General features: G+C 38.8%; 1 protein-coding gene across 1 annotated transcript in view; it reads left to right on the top strand.

Moving 5' to 3' along the window:
• The first annotated feature begins 4,964 nt into the window (after nt 1-4,964).
• The window catches only part of aspscr1 (ASPSCR1 tether for SLC2A4, UBX domain containing), a 26,131-nt gene continuing 11,600 nt past the window's right edge, over nt 4,965-19,495 (top strand). Inside the window, exons 1-12 of the mRNA XM_037690230.1 lie at nt 4,965-5,064; nt 5,270-5,325; nt 7,131-7,245; nt 9,333-9,433; nt 10,968-11,025; nt 11,193-11,266; nt 12,057-12,618; nt 13,121-13,177; nt 15,312-15,451; nt 16,196-16,277; nt 16,373-16,439; nt 16,712-16,774. Coding sequence (XP_037546158.1) covers nt 4,975-5,064; nt 5,270-5,325; nt 7,131-7,245; nt 9,333-9,433; nt 10,968-11,025; nt 11,193-11,266; nt 12,057-12,618; nt 13,121-13,177; nt 15,312-15,451; nt 16,196-16,277; nt 16,373-16,439; nt 16,712-16,774 — 1,465 coding nt within the window. The 5' untranslated portion in view covers nt 4,965-4,974. The remainder of the gene's footprint in view (nt 5,065-5,269; nt 5,326-7,130; nt 7,246-9,332; nt 9,434-10,967; nt 11,026-11,192; nt 11,267-12,056; nt 12,619-13,120; nt 13,178-15,311; nt 15,452-16,195; nt 16,278-16,372; nt 16,440-16,711; nt 16,775-19,495) is intronic.

Below are 19,495 nucleotides of genomic sequence, written 5' to 3'. Positions count from 1 at the left end.
GGCTATAGAAATGAATGAAAAATGAATGGAAGTCAATGCAAAGGCCCCACAAAGATAGCAAAACAAACCTGTGTGTGTGTGTGTGTGTGTGTGTGTGTGTGTGTGTGTGTGTGTGTGTGTGTGTGTGTGTGTGTGTGTGTGTGTGTGTGTGTGTGTGTGTGTGTGTGTGTGTGTGTGTGTGTCACAACACGTTTTTATGATCTAAAAATGGAAAACCTTCATTTCTCCTGTTTTTTTGTCGCAGGTAATGATGTCACTGGAAGATTTTAAATCAGTGGACCCATACAGTATGAAACTCAAATCTCTGAGTTGTCCTTATTGTTCTTTTAATCAGCAATAAATTGCTTAAACTTTAAATATGATGTGTTCATGGTTTTCAATAATTCTGCCCTGTTTGTTTTTGTTTATATTGCAGGAAGACATGATCAATCTGCAGCTTGACCTTGAAAGCTGAAGATATATTCAATTAGATTTGTAAAATTTCTAAATCATGTTGGTTGAGTTATCGCAGCAATCGGATTTCAAGGCATCAAACTCTGTCTCTGTCTCCATCCTTTCAGTTGACTCCACCAAAGGAATCAGATGTTTAGATGAATTCCTCTGGCTGTATATCTTTGAGCTCATGATGAAAACGCCCTCACTCCTGGAAAAATAAACTGCATTCTGAAGAATGGATCTGCTTTAAGTGTGTTTCTTTTTCCAAGTTATTCTTTTTTTTTATCTTACGAGGACAAAGTCTAAAAGACCTACTGTTCATACAAAGCAGCAGTTGTATCTTTGTGATATGAAACAATGTTTTTTGTACTTAAACTGAACTTGAAAAAAATGGAAAAACATCAATTTCAGAGTCAGAGAGGTTTTATTGTAATTTCAACTACGTTTCATTTTGAAATGAAACAGGATCACGGTGCAACATAGAACATAATGTGCAAAACAAAACAACAGTGCAATAAATACAAAAAGACCTATAATAAATGCAAAAAGACGTCTAAGCTAAACTAAACATTCTAATCTAAACAAGTAATTAAGATAGAGACCCATGCTTTTTAGTACATGTGTAGTACATGAGGTAGAAACGTTAACGTTCTGCTAGGTTGGAGCAGTGGGTGGGCATCACAGGGTCAGCCCTCATGTCATTCAGATTTTACCTCGCTGACAGATCCTTTTGTGTCTCCATCAAGGATTTTAGCTCTACAGCAACAGAGCTTAAATGGGGGGCTCCGCAGGGGTCCATCCTGGGTGCCCTCCTATTCTCTTTATACCTGCTGCCACTTGGTGTTATTTTACCGAAACACAACATACCCTTTCACTTCTACGCCAATGACTGTCAAATTTACTTCCCCCTAAGACACAATGGCACATGCTCTATTCAACCTCTGCTCGACTGCCTGGCTGACATCAGGGACTGGATGGCTTTACATTTCTTAAGTTGCAATGAAAAGAAGTCTCAAGTCATGCTGTTCCCTCCCAATGACACGATCACAAACCACTGCATCGACCTTTCCGCTCTAACCCTGTCATAAAAACAAAGAGTTAATAATCTGGGCGTGATAATGGACCCTTCCCTGAAACTTAGCAATCACGTAAACATGATTGTTAAATCATGTTTCTTCCAACTGAGGCGGCTGTCTAAACTGAAGCCCATATTGTCCAAAAATAACCTGGAGACAGTAATACATGCATTCATTACATCTAGGCTTGATTACTGCAATTCGCTCCTGTTTGGTATCAGTCAGACCTCCATTGCACAACTACAACTGGTCCAGAATGCAGCAGCCCGATTTTTAACCAGTACAGGCAAAAGAGAGCACATTACACCAGTTTTGGCCTCACTGCACTGGTTACCGGTTCACCTTCGAATCCAGTTCAAAATACTCCTGTATGCCTACAAATCACTGAACAGTTTCGCCCCCCCATCTCTCTGATCTTCTACAGCCGTATGTCCCACCACGTTCCCTGAGGTCAGCGGACCAGTTGTTCCTCACAGTTCCAGGAACCTGTCTTAAGCGCAGAGGTGACAGGGCCTTCTCTGTAGCAGGACCAAGACTTTGGAACGAGTTACCTCTGCTTGTCAGACAGGCCCCCTCCCTCTCGGTTTTCAAGTCCCATTTAAAAACCCACTATTCAGTAGCTTTCAACACCAGATGATCTGTGTTTTGAACCTGTATGCTCCACACTGGTTTGTCGTCATTCTCTGCATCGTTTTTATGTCTTTACTTTGATTTACCTCATTTTGTACATTGCTTTGTGTGTTGCCTGATTTCTACTCTGTGAAATATGCTTGTGTCAAATTGTTGTCCACTCCTCCATTACCAGATAACTGTCCCAACAAGAAAGAGCAAACTCCTGCGCTCATGTTTCCTCATTTTCATGTTTGTTGTTAGGTGTTGTCAAGCTTAGCATGTCCACACTGTGATTGTGATACCAATTAATATAAAAACTTTTCAGAAATTTTAAATATATTTGATAAATGGTATGCAGTCATCATCAACACTGATTCTCTTTGCAAGAGGAAAATATGTGCTCATTAATGCTAACATTACTAAAAAATGTCCTCCCTGTCGTGAACAGATCTATGAGAAAGTGCACATATCAATAGTTCTTGCAACATTCTAATAACTTTACTAAAATTACAATAGATTTTTTCCACACGCATACAATATCATGCTTGAATGTTATGGAGTATGTGTTGGCAATTATGACTTTTTTGGTGATTACTGGTGTCAGCAGATCTTTTGAACATGATCATAACTTTGTATTTCACTAACTCCAGTCTTTTTGTGTGGCGTTTGTACTGTATGTTCTCCCCATGCATCTGTGGGTTTTCTCTGGAAACACTAGTTTCCTCCCACAAACCAAAACATGCATGCTAGCTTCACAGGTCTAAACTGTCATTAGGTGTGAATGGTTGTTTGTCTCTATGTGTCCCTGTGATGGACATGTGACCTGTTTAGAGTGTCCTCCACCTCTCCTACAGAGACAGCTGGAGATAGGCGTCAGCTATCCCGTGACCCTGAATGGAACAAGGCGTATTAGAAAATGGGTGAGTCTAAGTGGAGTTGAAATGTCAAGTAGACAATGAAATATAGAAAACTAGGTGCGACCACAGCTTTTCTCCTACAATCAATCAAATCCATTGAACAGACCCATCATTTCTTACATTTAGTAGTATTCTGCCATTACATTTTTGTTCTTTTTTCGGTGAAGCCAGATGCTTTGGTAAGTTTGTGACATTTTTAAGCTTCTGTCCTGATGAGTGAGGAAGGAAATGGGTTTGTTTCTCCAGATGGTGCCAGTTATTTGTCTTTCATGCTGACATTTTTGTTTGAATGTTGCTGTTTGTTGGTCAGTCAGCCTTTGGAGTCCCTGCCTCACACCTCTCCACCTGTTTGTGCCACGTGTTGGGTTGTCTGACCGGTCCGATGGCAGCTTTAATTCAGTTTTATCCATGCTGGGAGAAAATAGCTTTCATTCTTCTTTCTCTGTTCAGGTCATCTGTTAAACTGCACATGGTACATGAAGTCGCCATATGGGAACCAGGCTGGCTGTGTTGTGGTCACTTTACTGACATGATCAATCTCCTCCTCAGAGGGCCACCATAAATAATTTCAAGCCACTTTGTGTTCTGTTTTTGTCACACATCCTAGTCTAACCCTAACCCAGAAGAAAATGAAGATCTTCGTATAGTTTGTAATCTTAATGGGGAGGATTTAATTTCTTGCAGAAGAATTGACTCAGTATTCGTAACCTAAACATAAAAATATCCCCTTAAAAAGTATTTTTGCATATTAACACTAATGTTAAATGAAAAAAACATGAAGACACTTGTTAGTCCTTTTGTTTTGAGACACAGATTATACTGTCTGTCCAAAGAGAAATATGTTAAAAGATCTCTGTTTCTTTGAAAATCTTTATATTTTTTCCTGCTTTGTTGTGGTAACAACAAATCACATTAATTACATATAAATCACACAGTTGATATGCCCTTTTTAATCACCCGAGTACCATGTGAAAATGATGATCTGGAAGCTTTTAGTTTTTACCTACTAAAAAATTCAGTTGATATCAATAATAATTATTCAAGTTTTGATAAATATATCATTAAGTCTAATGCTTGACACAATACAGCACCTCAGACTGAGGAAGTCTCTCGGATGAGAGACGAAACGTTTCTACATTTTTTTGTTGTTGTGCTTTGTTTTGGGTTTTTTTGAATGTCCAGAGGACCAGATTTAACTTTTTTAGATATTACCCACAAGCTGTCAGATTACTGAAATCTCAATAAATAACACTGAACAACTGGCAACAACTAACTAATAATTCAACCTCAATGTCACTACCTGCAATAACCTGTCACACAACCAGTGTGGTATATGTTGAGTGCAGTATATATATGTGTGTGTGTGTATATCATGTGCATTTTAGTTTATATTACTACCTCGAAATATACTACCTCAAAATACTTATTCGTTCAAATTCATCCTGCTGCACCATTATATTCTACCATGTTGTTGTTCAATATCTCTCTTTAGGACACTGTAAATATTTTAATTACTTTTTCACTTTTTGGTACTTTGTGTGTGTGTGTGCGTGTGTACTCTTATTGCATGCTTTTTTATATTTTTCTTGTTGGTTTGTTCTTTGACTTTTTAGCGAGTCAAATTGATTCTTCTTATCCTTAGCATTTCATTGTACTTTTAACCCCGTGTTAACCTTGCATATGACAAATAAACACGACTTGAACTTGGTTGTGTTTGTATTTCATTTATTAATATGCACAGTTTGAATTGAAAGCATGTGCAGATGCCATTCAGTAACTATTTAAGGAAACTACACCCTTTCAGTGCAATAAATAAATCCAGTTTACTGTAGTTTCGTATATTTTGGCTGAATTTGGCTCTGTGTGTGTTGTTGCAGGCTCGCAGCTGGTTAATAAAGTTGATTCAAACAAACACTGTGACGTCACTGTAAACAATGGCAGCCAGCAGTTCAGCAGTGACAGTTCTGACTCCAAATGGGAGAAGACAAGCAGTTAAAGTGTCACCAAACACGCCGTTGTTACAGGTTGGTTGTGTTTAAGAAACCCACGATGGTTTCTGGTGTTTACGGGTGAATTTTTCTGTTTCTTTGTCAAGTCGCACCAGCGAACTCTTTTTTTCTGTTAGCATCCTGTGCTAACTCATGTTAGCCAGTGACGGGTCATTTTTCTGTTTTAGTGCCACTTGTAATGTTTGACTATGCTTTTTTTGTGACTATTTCTCGTACTCAGGTCCTGGAGGATGTCTGCATAAAACATGGGTTTGACCCCGATGATCACGGTTTAAAGTAAGCTAATGTACTTTGTGCTTTTTATTTATGCGATGACTCTCGGTTCTTTCACCTCAGTAATTTTACAAGCTCATGGTCGTGATAGTATTGATGCTGATAATAATAAACAACATACCAACAACAATGTGTGCACTAAAATAGCTTCTGTGCTGAGACTGAAGTTGTGATGGGAGTTTATTTCTGTTCAAAATATTCCTATTTAACAACTTAGAGTTAAAGTCTAGCTGGACTCGATACAAATTACATTTTAACTATAGTTTAATCTATATTTTTGCCGTCAGAATGCCTCGACCAAGTTTTGGAAAATATATTTACATTTAATGGGCAGGTGTGATTAAAACCATATAATCAAAAAGGATCAGTTATTACTTTTCAGCTGTGTTTTCCTCATTGATAGACTTTTTCTTTGTACGCTTTTAAAGGAAACATAACTATCAACTATGTTTTATCAGCAGAGATGCTAAATAATTGTGAGAGCTCAGATTGTTTAGATTGTGTTTTTTTCTACTAAATTCTGCCTGGGTTTACCTGTTGTTGACCACTCATAGCTGTTTAGCTATTATGTGGTGGTTTTAACACAAATATAGTCTGAATAAGGAGTCCTATATAACACACTTCAGTGTTCTGATGGGTCATTGGCAGGCTTTAAAATTACCAACTGGCTAAAAACAAATGTAGGTAAATTTTGAGTTTGTCAGATAAAAAAAGTACGCCATAAAGTATGTGGTTAGTACATAACTTCAGATGACAACAGAGCTGAGAGTATGACGCTCATTGGCCAACTGATTTATATCAGTTATCACAATTTGAGTATCTTGATACCATTTGTTGTCTCTATTTAATGGTTTACTGGTGAATAAATGCCAGGCTAAGTGCAACTGTTTTTATTTAAATTGTCATTATATTGTTCAAAACTGGGCAATGAGTCTGACGCTGAATATTAAGACTCGTCTTTAAAGTTATGAAAAATGTCACACCAACAGAATGTACTCACTTTTAGAAAAAAAAAATGTTATTTTGTTGTTGTTTTAAAATGTTTTTGCTAATTCATTGTCTATTTAATTGTCACTGGCACATGAACCAAATGCTTCATTTTGGAAATTTGTTTTAAGTCTTCATTAACTGTATCCAGTCATTGTCGTTCTTGTCAGTTGACAGTGACTGTTAGAAATCTAAAATGAACACAGCTTCCTCTCTAATTTGCTATTTTGCATGTACAATATCTGAAGATGTGAGTCTATAATTTGTTATTTTACACAAGTTTGCAATTTGTCTCTCAATACCCGTAATAAAATATTGTTTTAGAAAACTTTAGCAGGTCTTCCTTGAAGTACTAAGTTTAAGTGAAATTGCCAGATGGCTAAAATTATGAGAATCTGATCATGTCAACTCAACACAAAGTGTAAACAACTGTTGAAATATTTTGTTTCAGAGCAGTTTGACATTTCGGTCTTTAGTTAACTAAGTTACTATAAAAGTGTTAGCCTATTTTTAATTCAGACTTCTAGTGAGAACACCTCATTTTGTATATAAAAAATGAATTAAAGATCAAGAAAAAGCACAGCTTGTCATCAATAATTCATAAACTTGGCTTCACTTTAACAGAATAGTAAAATTACAGGAACTGTTTCTTGAAGTGTATTTTTAGTACATGTGATTTATCTTTATGATTTATATTAAATTTTTCCTCTATTTAACAACTTAACTGTTTAGGTGACGTAAATTCAATGTTAAACTTAATAGTTGTCTTTTTGTAATTGCTATACTGTAAGTATTGTTTATCTGTTGTCAACTATCGACAGATTTCAGAGGACGGTTCTTGACCTGACCCTGCCATGGAGGTTTGCCAATCTTCCCAACAACGCTAAACTGGAAATGGTGACAAGTACGAGGAAACAAAGTGGAGCTGACAGTCAGGTTAGTAAAAAATTTAAATGCATTTATGACAAAAATGGACAAAAGTGTTAAATAGTGGTTAAATAGTGGTTGTTGGTTAAATTAAATAAAAACACCAACAAATTGAGCTATCAGAGTAGCATGAAAGAGATTATGGCATTGGATTAGCACATTTTCTAATATACATTTTTTGTATTCTAGTTTATACCTATCTGGAATAGTGAGCAAGTGTTATGTTTGTGTTTAAAATAATTATTATTGGAAAGGAACATAAATTGTGGGATGAAAGTAACTTGACACTTGGCGGTTTAATCCCAGTTCATATTACTAGTTAGTGGGTGAACAGTCCAGAACCTGATGGGTTCTACTTCACAGAGATGAGAAATGTTGAAATTGAAGAAATAGTAAGATGCATTACTGTGAACATTTGGCCACCAAAAACCAGTTATCTCAGTTTTAAAGCTTATTGCACATCTTACTTGAAACCTACAGTATAAGTAGAATTGTCTGGAGTCCAAACTTTCACTGTCTGTACCCATTCTGGATTTCTTTGCCCAACAGAAGAAGATTTTTGGATTCAGTATTTGCTTCATCTCTTCACCACACCCTGTTTTCCTGGACAATCTACCCTCAGTACCCAAAGCATTCATTACACAACTCTAACATAAAAAGAGGATGCTAAAATGTGTTGAGCTCAAACTGTGAGAATTGTTCTGTACGGATTTTTGTCTCTGTATGCTCGTGTTTGTTTTGTCTGTTAGCAAAATATTTCATAAATCAAATCACTGAATGGGCTTTAAAGAAACTGTCAGACTGTAATCACTGGATGAACATTTACAACTGATTAACTTTTGGAGTCAAGCTGATTAAAGATGACCACCACAGCTAATCAGCTTTAGCGAACACAAAGAAGGCTATAACTCTGTCAACTTTTCAGATATTGAGCTAAAGCTTGGTGGGGTAGTAGCTGAGAGTCATGTACAGCACATGTTCTGAGCACGCAGGATCTTGCATTATTGCTTGAGATTGCACGTAACGTCATTTTCAAGATTTGATCAAAAAGTTCCTAACGCCATCATTTCTCACCATAAAATGATCCTTAACCTCCAGTGTGAAAAACTGTGGGGAACATGCATCCCTTCAAGGAATGTTAAACCCTAATTCAAGTTATGTATTTTTCAGTATTTTTATATTTAGACCATCCGATTTTTTTTTTTTTTATATTGTCGGTGCTGAAAGAGGATACATTCTCAGTTTGTATTCAGTCTCTTAAGTTGTATCCAACCCTCCCCTCCCAAACAAAACCCAAGACTTTGTTGTAGTTAAGCTGTATTTTCCTATGACATCATAGCATCATAATCTAAGCAGTTAAATCACAGTTGGGTTTGATCTGCTGTTCTGTCCATTTGATGGATGGCTGACTGTTGATCCCTCACAGGTTTTATATATACACACACACACCTTTGGCAGTCTTGTGTGCGAGAGTGCTCTCTTTTCATCTCCCCTGGTGTGCCGACACTTCAGGGCGCTCTCTGTTCTGGACAACGCTGTTGTTGAGTAAACATAAACAACTTGTAGTGTGACTCAGAGAGAAAGAACAACAGACTCAAACTGTTTGCCTGGTGTTACTCATTTTCAGACTCATGTAGGCCCACATGTGCGGCTTCATCAGGTCTGATTATCAAAAAGTTTATTTCCTCAAGAGCCAAGAACGTTTAAAAGGCCACCTGGGGAGATAAAGGGTACTTCACTCAAGCGAGTTTCCTTTTTCAGCAATTAGGAAGATTTTTGCCCCAGAGTTTATCAAAGTGAAATCTTTCAGGTTGAGGTGTACAAATAAATATTGTTATTTTTAGATTTAGTGCTCAGGAAGTAAAACTGGTAATGATGTTCAGAATACTTCAAAGTGTCTGTTTTAGTGTCAGAGCAATGCTCTTCATTATATGATTAGTTTTGACCTTTTGAAGTTTATTATTAATGAACGGATGCTGGTAGTTTATGACTGTTATTTATTTCTTCGCCGTGTTTGTTTGTTTAATTAGAGTGTTGGCAGTCTCTGCCGTAGCTTTAAACACCACTTGTTGTTTTTGTGGTTTCTTCTGCGTCAGGTGCGGGTTGCGCTCCAGATGGAGGACGGCTCTCGGCTCCAGGGCTCCTTCTCCTCTGGACTGAGTCTGTGGGAGCTGATCACACATTTCCCCCAGATCAGGTGCTAACACGTTCGCTCTTCCTTTGATTTATTCGTGTGGATTCTTTCATTCGTTCGAGAACTTTCTCTTCAACAAAGGATTGTTTTAGGACTAACTTTGGATTGTGCAAGCAAATATTAATATGTTATTTTTAATGCTTTAAAATGACTTAATTTGGAAATTAAATTGATCAGATCGTTAAAGTAAAACTGATACATTTTAAATACATTTTTAAAAAAGCTAACTTTTGTTTAATAAAAGTCTTTTAGTAAAAGTCAAAATAGGGTTTGATTATTAAAGGATAGCTGATTACCAAAATTAAAGAAAAATAAATGAAATATAAATTAGAGTAATGTGCTTTTTTTTACTTGTCAAGCATTCCTGTTTTCTTGTTCACTAAAACACAAATTTGGTGGTTATTGCAGCAAAAAACGGGTTTTGTTTTCTACAATTTTGATGAAAACTTGTTCACAGGAAAAAACTTTTCACTGTTAGAATCCAGCTTTTTTATTTGAAGGCAGACCTTTAATCCACAGGAAGTATTTCTGTTCAACAGGCTGATCATATCAAATCATAAATATTGTCTTTGGGATGTCGGGTTCAAAAACAGCAGCAGAAATTTAAAAGCTTTGGGATCTCTTCAATGAACAAGACATTTTTCAACATTGTGCCGATCATGTTATTTACTTAAAATTATTCATAAAGACAAATAAAAGTTTTTCCTCATGCTGAAATTTAAAATTGCTTAAAAACAAACACACTTTCATACTGTCTTAAGATGAAAACACACCTGGAACTACACATCGCATCGTTTAATGTGTGGTAATTATCTACACTAAAACATATAAGTTGCATCAAGTGTGCTGTAACAACAGATCAGCAACAACAAATTCAGTCTTTGATATGAAACAACGCTACAACTAAAGAAGAACTTTCAATAAAAAAAAGTTAAAGAAGAACTGTTATGGGAGCCCAGATGTTCATACAGGGAGCAAGTGCACATAAAAATATTTGTTTTTCTATTTAGGTAAAACTAAAACAGTTTCAAGCAGTGCTGTTCATCCCAGCATAGGCGCTTCGGTTCTCAAACACACACATACACATATACACACCCGCGCACAGCTGTTGCTCAGTAGTTCCAGCTGTGCAACTCCAGGTGCTCCTGCAGCTCACTAGCCTTCATCTCATCTCCATTAAATTACATCACTGCATGTCCTGATCTTTTTTTACTTCCATGAAATGTGCATCAGCTCCACACCAACATAAAAACAGCTTTGTGCATGTTGGGAAGCAGATGGGAAAGCTTTCTTTTTTTTTTTTTAGAATAGAAAGGAACAATAGTAAAATATTTATGGTTCAATTAGTTTCTGCACAACATCATTCCCACATGGTTTCACACATGCAGTCAGTGTGCCACTGCATAGCAGGAGCTTTTACTGCAGAATGCTCTAAAAAGGAGTGTTACCTCTGGGTTTTAATTTGAATCAAAGTAAAATAATTTACTCATAATTTTATCTGTTTCTCATCCTCCCTAACGTTTCTGCCTCTCTCCAGCGTGTCTGAGCTACTCGGATCAGGAGCCACTCCTGTGTGTGTTTACATGAGAGACGAGGTATGCAGCGTTGCTTTTACTCTCCCTTTCTAAAAGATGAAAGTGAATTAGTTTTACGACAGCACAGCTGTTTGTCCATACATCTGTGTGTGTGTGTGTGTGTGTGTGTGTGTGTGTGTGTGTGTGTGTGTGTGTGTGTGTGTGTGTGTGTGTGTGTGTGTATGTAGGTGAGTGGGGAGGAAGCGCTGAAGAAGGCCACTCTGAAATCTCTTGGTCTTACGGGAGGAAGTGCCATTCTCAGGTAGGCTGCGTGAGTTCAGTTTCTTGCTGCTGCTGTGTGATGTATTTCAATTGTTCATTAATTATTGTGTTATAAAACTGTTTACCAGCACAGAGACTGAATTTACTGATTTATGTTCCAATGTCACTTAAAGACAGACAGCAATAATGTTTTTGATTAAAATGTTAACGAAACTTGCAGAAATTAATAAAAAAAAAAAAAGGTTAAAAAACAAACAACTGGACTTCTATTCTGAAGCTGAAGATGTTTGGCTTCCCATCCTGGAGGATTTATCAATTAAAAAGTATCTGGAGTGTGTGGAGTCCCAAGCTTAATCAAACCGAATCAGAGGCCTGGTTGTGGACTTAGATTCACCTGCAGATTGGACAGGAACTTCTCGCCTCTCACAAAGGAGGCCCGTTATGCTCTTTGTCTGCCGTGCTCATGAGATGTGTTTTGATCACCTGCATGAAAGAGTGAATTGGAGTGGAGCTGAATGGGAGTCAGGTCTAAAGCTGCATTGTATGTTTTTGAAAGTTGAAATCTGAGACCTCCTCTGTTTAAAGTAGGTTTCTTTCATTTGACTACATGAAAAAATGTTTCCCCAAATTTCCAGCTTCTTAACAAAACACATTAAAAATGTGCTGGACAAACAAATCATGCCTTCAGCTGAAATAAATCGATTAAAAAAGAATTTTTGTAGCCTTTTCCACACAAACTCCTGAGACAATGCTGTTTATTCATAAATGTTATGTAAACTTTGCAGAGCTAGGAGTCATGTAAGCCTCTAATGTTGGTGTTTTTCTTTCAGGTTTCTTCTTAAAAAAGACAAAACGCCAGGAGAGGAGGAGGATACTGCTGCTATGCCAATCCCGCCTGTTGCCAAGGAAACCACTCCCAGCCCATCACCTCAGCCTGATCCTGCTCCCAGTCCTGTTCTGTCGTTTTCTGGGACAGCACCAAAACCTGTGCAAACTCAAGACTCGCTTCCCGCTGAGCCACTAGAAACGCCACCAGTGCCAACTCCTGCCACATCCGCAGGCTCCATTCCTATCCAACAAGAAGACGTTCCAAACCTTCAGGAGGTGGTTCGGCCCAAAGTTCCCCCCGCAGGAAGTGAAATACTAACTGAGGATGCAGAAGAAGCGGAGCCATCAGGACTGGACTCCCGTTCATCCACTTCCTCCTCCTCTGCTCCTGCAACACCTTTCATTCCTTTTTCCGGAGGCGGTCAGCGCCTCGGAGGCACAGGAGGAGAAACTAGTGCGCTCCCACTATCTTCATCATCATCTTCATCTCTGTCTGCTCTTACAACAACAGTAGAATCACCCAAAGCCAAAAAACCCAAATCCAGCCACAGTTCGAACACCAAGGTGAGCTCCAGCATCACAGAACGTACAAATAAAATCAGAAATTATATCTGAGAACTCTTCTACAACCTGAGCACTACATACAACAGATTTTATAAGCTATTACGGAATGTCGTTTCATTTTTATTTTTCTGATTAAAATATTTAAAATTTATTTAAATTTAATGAAGTTAAAGTTAATGAAGCTAAGTTTTTTTTTTTTAATACTGTAGATATTAAGACCAAGTTTGCACCAAACTGCAAAGGTCAGAAAAGCTAAAGAAACTGAGCAGATTAAATCAAACAAATTGTTGTTGTTGTTGCAGAAATCACAGTCTTTCTTTTAAAGATAACTTTTGGGAATTTATTGATATATTTTTTAGCAGTGTAAGCTAACTTGCTACTTCAGGATAATGTGCTGTGCTGGAATAATATTTGTATCAGCAGCAAGAAATCCTTTTTACTTGAAACTGAAAGTTCCTTTTTGAGCCGATTAATTAAAGCTTTTGTTTGTTTTTTCTGTCAGTGTAAAACAACTGCCAGTTTGCAAGACCAGGGAGTGGATCATGAGGCGTTTTGGGAGGTAAACCTGTTTTCATCTTTCAGGAGTCACTCCTAGGCCTGTCGCGATAAACAAAAAATCAAATGCATGATAAATTCAAATTATCAACCTCATTTTCGTTTACTGGGTTTATTGTTTCTTCGTGTCTCTCTCTTTCTACTGAAGACACTGGATGACAAAAGGCTCAACTCCAGTGTTCTTCACTGATCCATCCCTTTCTCTTTTATCTTTAAAATCCATTTTAACCATCCAAAATCACGTTTTTGGATCGTTAAAAGCAGCTAAGCTGAGAAGCTAAGCTACGAGCTAAGCTAACAGGTCGACCTCGGGGAAAAAACCTCCGACTTGTCGAAGCTCCAAAATTCACGGTTGAAACCTGTGCCTTCATCTAAAAAGTTGTTTTTCTCTGCAAAAAGAAGATAACTTTTTTTTACTGATTTTTTTTTAATTTTTATTAAAAGCTTTGTGTGAAAATCAATCAATCAACCTTTATTTATACAGGTAAATCCCATTGAGCCTCGAGGACTCATTTACAAGAGAGACCTGATTAAAAAAATGCTATGCTAAAGAGCTCAAACCACACAGAACGTCCGCCATTTTGAGAACCGGAAAAAAAAGGAATGAGAGACAGCCCATGTCACGTCAAGTGACCTCCCTCCCATTTTTCTTAGAGTCAGAGTCAGAGTTTCTTTATTGTCATTCGCACCTCATGTAGTACATGTGGTGGAGCGAAATTATGTACACAGGGTCCCAGTTACATCCAACAATAAAATGTATAAGAAAAACAGTAATAACATCTAAGATATGAACTAAGAATAACATCAACTAAATATACACTAAGCACTCATAACATTAAACATTGAACATCAGCACAAACATGAACATGAGTCTGTGAGCAGATGTGCACGCATGAAACAGCATCAACATTGAAACAGATCAACAGCAACATGAAACAGATCAGCAGCAACATGAAACAGATCAGCAGCAACATATGGTTTTTCACAGTGATTATTCTAGTTAGAGATTCATGAGTCTAACAATCTCAGGGTAGAAGCTGTTCCTCAGTCTAGTGGTTCTACACTTAATGCTCCTTAACCTCCTTCCTGAGGGGAGTGGGGCAAAAAGTGTGTGTGCTGGGTGAGTGGGGTCTTTCATGATGCAGGTGGCCCTCTTCCTGCATCTGGAGGTGTAGATGTCTGTGATGGTGGGGAGGCTGATTCCAACAGATTTCTGTGCAGCCTTCACCACTCTCTGCAAAGCTTTTCTTTCTGCAGCTGTGCAGCCTCCATGCCACACATTGATGCTCGAGCACAGGATGCTCTCCACTGCACACCTGTAGAAGGAGGTGAGGACTGAGCTTCCCAGACCAGCTCGCCTCAGCCGTCTGAGGAAGTAGAGTCTCTGATGAGCTTTCTTGATCAGAGACACGCTGCTTGTGCCCTCACTATCCATCCTTCGGTTCAAACTGTCTTATACTGTCATCCGGTGGTCAAAAAAGGTACTACACTCAAAATAAAATCAACATTTCTTCTTAAATTTGACAATAATTACTAATTATTGTCAAATTTCAAACAATATTGTCGTTTATCTCAATAATTTCTGAGACAATTAATCGCCCGGCAAAATTTGTTATCGTGACAGGCCTAGTCACTCCTCTTTAATTCAGTTTATCAGATTTTCTAGATGTGGGTTTCTCCATGATTGAGTTTAATTCAGAAGCTTGACGGCAGATGATAATGTTTATGTTTGTGTCTGTTTGGATGTTCAACTAGTCAGCCTCATTCAAGATGGCCGCCACAGCCGACTAAACTTTGTAAACACAAAAATGGCTGTAACTCAATTTAACAGATACTGTGATAAAATTTCATGCAGCAGTAGCTGAGAGTTTTGAACAACATTCACTCACATGAGATTGTGAGTAAAGTCGTTTTTAAGGTTTCACCAAAATGGCTATACAGTAACTGCATCGTTCGTCAGATGATATTAGTTTAAAGCTCTTTCATGAAAGGTGGCGGACGATATACATTCCTTCTAGAAGTGCTATGTCTTTTTAAAATCTCTCCTCTCTCACTTGTCCTTGTTTTACTCATGGTGTTGCACACGAGAACGTTAGTGCGGACACTCGTTCAATAACCGATTGTCTTCCTTTCTGCAGCCGGTGAACAGGGAGCCTCTGATCTATCACCTGGACTTGACATCCCGTCACACAGAGGACAACGAGGACCTGCCCGACGAGTTCTTTGAAGTGACGGTGGACGATGTGCGGAAGCGCTTCGCTCAGCTGAAAAGCGAGAGGTTTGTCATAGGAAGAGGTCTAAAGTTTTTACTCAATATTTAGTTGAAATGTCTCGTTGCTACAGAAACGCGTCTGAATCTGACCTGTGGTCCTGCACACGCTGAAACCGATAATTAGTCAGTTCTGTGTGCGGTCCTGCTGAGTTTTGTCAATATATATAACCTTTAATTGTTGAATACCATAGCAGTGATGAGAGGCCACTGATGCAGGGATGTTTTGTTTCTATTTATTATGAGTTTGAAGTTTTTATTTATTTATGAGCGCTTCTTCAAACAGATGCATCTAAGTTTACTCTGCACTCTCTGGACGTGGTCACAGCTGTGGAGACATTGTGTGTGTCGACGTTCGTGTTCTCTTTCATAAAAATACCACACACACACTACAAAGGCTTCCAAATGCCTCGTACTGGGAGCAATTAGTGAGTCTGTTTTGTGTAGATCTTCCAGTCTTAGACCGAACGCCATCAGGTTGAGACCTCGACGCGCACAACCTTTAATCTCTGTCAACATTAGCCGGCTGCCTCATTGCGACACTGCTACCATGTCAATAACTGCAATTACCAAGGGTGGAATTAAGCCGACCGCAGCAATTTGTCTCTGCCTCTGACATGCACAATACGCATGCACGGCCACACACGAGCGAGGGCAGAAGATTTAACCCTGCTCGTCTTTTTTTATCAACAACCAAACAGCCTGTATTTTATTTCATATCTGGTCTGTTTCTGTTGTTGTTTTATTCTTCAGGAAGTTATTAGAAGAGGCTCCCCTCATGACTAAATCTATGAAAGAAGCGCAGATGAAGGAGAAGATGACGAAATATCCCAAAGTGCGTTCCAACCACGTTCCAATTATCAAATTCATACATTTCTTTACAAAATAAAAATCACACACACTAACTATAAATAACTTCTGCATCTCCAGGTGGTCCTGAGGGTCCAGTTTCCAGACAGATATGCTCTCCAAGGCTTCTTCAGGCCTCTTGAGACAGGTTTGTGTTGCTTCATAAGGTGGAGAGTGTTCATTTCACCTGCCACAGGTATGGCTGCAATGTGAAATCCACGTGTGGCTTCCTCACCACATTTACGACTGTAGCCACAGCAGTAACAGAGACAGAAAGAATGAGACCAGTCTGTAATCCCGGAACGACTAATTAGAGGGAAATTGCTTCTGAAACATGACTTGCAGTCCACACAATGAGCAACAGAGGTTTGTTGTAGTTTGTTAACACTCCAGCTGATTTTCTCTGTGTCCTTTGTCCAGTTGATGCTGTGAGACACTTTGTGAGAAGTCACCTGGAGGATCCTCAGCTCAGTTTCTACCTGTGTAAGTGTCACACAGTCTCTCGTTAATTATTCACACCATCTTCAGCCATCAGGTTTTACCCAGATAAAATGTAAAAATATAAAACTATATCTCTGCTGATTTTTTATTTTATTTTTTGACACTCGGGTCTTAAAAAGTCAAGTTCTGGTCATCCTCACACTGAACTCTTACCATTTTTAATGCTGAGATCTGGGATCTGACACTGAAATAAACAAATAAACAGGGATCAGTACTGGTAGTGTGAAATTAAACTACCAGAGTTACATTACCAGCACTTATGGTTTTATTATTTTCTTTTAGTCCTAATGGTTCCCAATCCTGGTCATCAATGACCACTATCCTGCTCATGTCAGGTTCTTCCCTGCTTCACCATGCCTGACTGGAATGAGTACCAGGCTGCTGCAGAGCTTAAGGAAATGCTAAAGCTGTGATTCAAACATTAAATCAGGTGTTTCAGTGCAGGGAAACATCTTAAACATACAGGATTGTCACTCCAGAGGACCAGAATTGAACACCACAGGTCGTAGCTGGGCTGCACACTATAGCAGTGGTCAGAGCTCTTGTTTCACAGCAAGAATGTTAGAGCATGCGTGCTCTCCTCAAACATACGTGGGTCTTCTCTAGAGCTGTCATTTCTAACCTGGGCCTGAAGCTTGGCCCAACCCAAATTCGGGCCGGGCCATAATAACGTGCTGGATGGGCCGGGTCGGTGTCAGGCTTTGGATCGCGTCAGCGGATCAGCTGCGATCCAATTATATGGCAACATGGCTTGTCATACTATCCCCAGCCTCACATGGCCATTTGACCACGAGCTGACCGGTCTTGAAACAGGTAAAATAAAGTTCAGTTAAGCTTCAGATGGGACTACTGGTACTTCCAGGAAGCGATCCATTGCCCAAATGGACGTTCAGTCACTGCACTTAGCGAACGCGTGCGGCTGACTACCCAAACAGGCGAGATCCCAAAGCAGACATGTCAGAGCTGGGTCCGTGTCTGAATAATGCTGAATACAGGCAGAAACAGGGTTTTAATGCGCTTTGACGGCCATGAAAGGACAAACACCCCCTCAGCTCTGATCTTCTGCCCTTTTTACACAACCGCGCACGTCCGCCGACCGTTAATAACTATATAAGTAGTCAAAGCTTAATTAAAAATATTCGGCCCAGTAATTACTGTTAATTCGTCGGGTCGGGTGGGGTTCGGAAATGATGGCTACGGGCTGGTGGGGCTATGTTGGGTTGGATTTTTTGGGCCCGAATGCAATTCTAGTCTTCTCGGGTGCTCCAATTTTCTCTCGCAGAACAAAAACATGCATGTAAGGTTAATGGTGACTCTAAATTGTCCCTAATTTATAATGGTTGTCTGACTCATTTGTCTCTATGTGTCCCTGTAATGGACTTGCAACTTGTCCAGGGTGTCCCCTGCCTCTCCCACAGTGATGGCTGGAGATAGGCACCAGCTCCCCATGATCCAGAAATGTGGGTAAAAAGAATGAATGAACAAAGGTCTTAACTGTCAAACTATTGAATAAAAACATAAAATAATACAAATAGTGTTGACAGAAACAATGAAAATATTGTCCATATCGCAGTAAACTGGAATTACTTGGAAGTTATTTGTCTTTTTTTTTAAACGATAAGTTTTAAAATATTTAATTTTTCTTGCTAAGTTTAATTTTTATGATAAAAGTTAAGTGTTACAGTTTAAAGCTTTGTTTAGACCAGTTTTATTATTAAACAGAACAGGGTGTGATTCTGTGTCCTGAATCTGTAAAGGTCAGGACTGTGAAATGCTTCCTATAACCACGAGATTCTTGGCAACAGAGACAAACATTTAGCTTCATTTTTATTTATTTATTTTTTCCTACGCTGTACAGCACCTTGAATTGTATTTGACTTGTATGGAAGGTGCTATAAAAATAAAGCTCGATTGATTGATTATGCAGGCCAGTAATAATTATCTGTAACTTTGTTAAATTTTATGCTTCAGCTGAGAAACACTCATCAGTTTCATTTATCACAGCAGCTTTCTGACTCGCTCTTAGTTCGTTCTCTTCTGTGTTTTGCTGCATGAATCTTTGGCCAGATTGAACTAGGAATGCGCAATATAAACGGTACACGGTAGAAACTATAGACATTTAGCCTATGATAGAGATCTGTATTCTACCACCTAACCGCAGTAATGCTTGCTGTTGACGTAATCGGCTGGCGTCAAAGCATAGAGCAAGCGGAGAGCAGCATGGCTGAGAGAGCAGGGGAGGAACTCGTTAAAAAGACAGGAGCAAAAATAATGTCTATTATCTGGACCTGGTTTGGGTTTAAACAGTAAGACCAAATGTAATCTGCAAAGTGTGTGATACATCGTGTCAAGCTGCAAATACTTAACAGAAATGCCAAAAATGTATACCAAGCTCCGTGAGAAGATTGGAAACGAGCTTCATGACGTGAAACACTTTGCAACAACGGACTGGTGGTCGAGTCGCACCATGGAGCCCTATATAAGCCTGACAGTCCACTTTATTTCGGATGAGTGGAAACTTTGCAGCTGGTGTCAAGCTACTGTTCTTGGCCAACAATTTTTAGACTAACAAATGACAGCGAGATTTTGAATTTGAATTTCGTAAAGTGTTTTCAGTGTGCACTTTTTTATATGTACAGTAAAATGCTGCTCTGTTGCTGTTCATTTCTCAAGTGAGAAGACTGGAAACTGTTAAGAGTTAAC

The sequence above is a fragment of the Nematolebias whitei genome, chromosome 16 (genome assembly GCF_014905685.2).
Source record: "Nematolebias whitei isolate Nwh7 chromosome 16, NemWhi1, whole genome shotgun sequence".
Lineage (NCBI taxonomy): Eukaryota > Metazoa > Chordata > Actinopteri > Cyprinodontiformes > Rivulidae > Nematolebias > Nematolebias whitei.
This window is presented reverse-complemented; position numbering and strand designations above follow the sequence as displayed.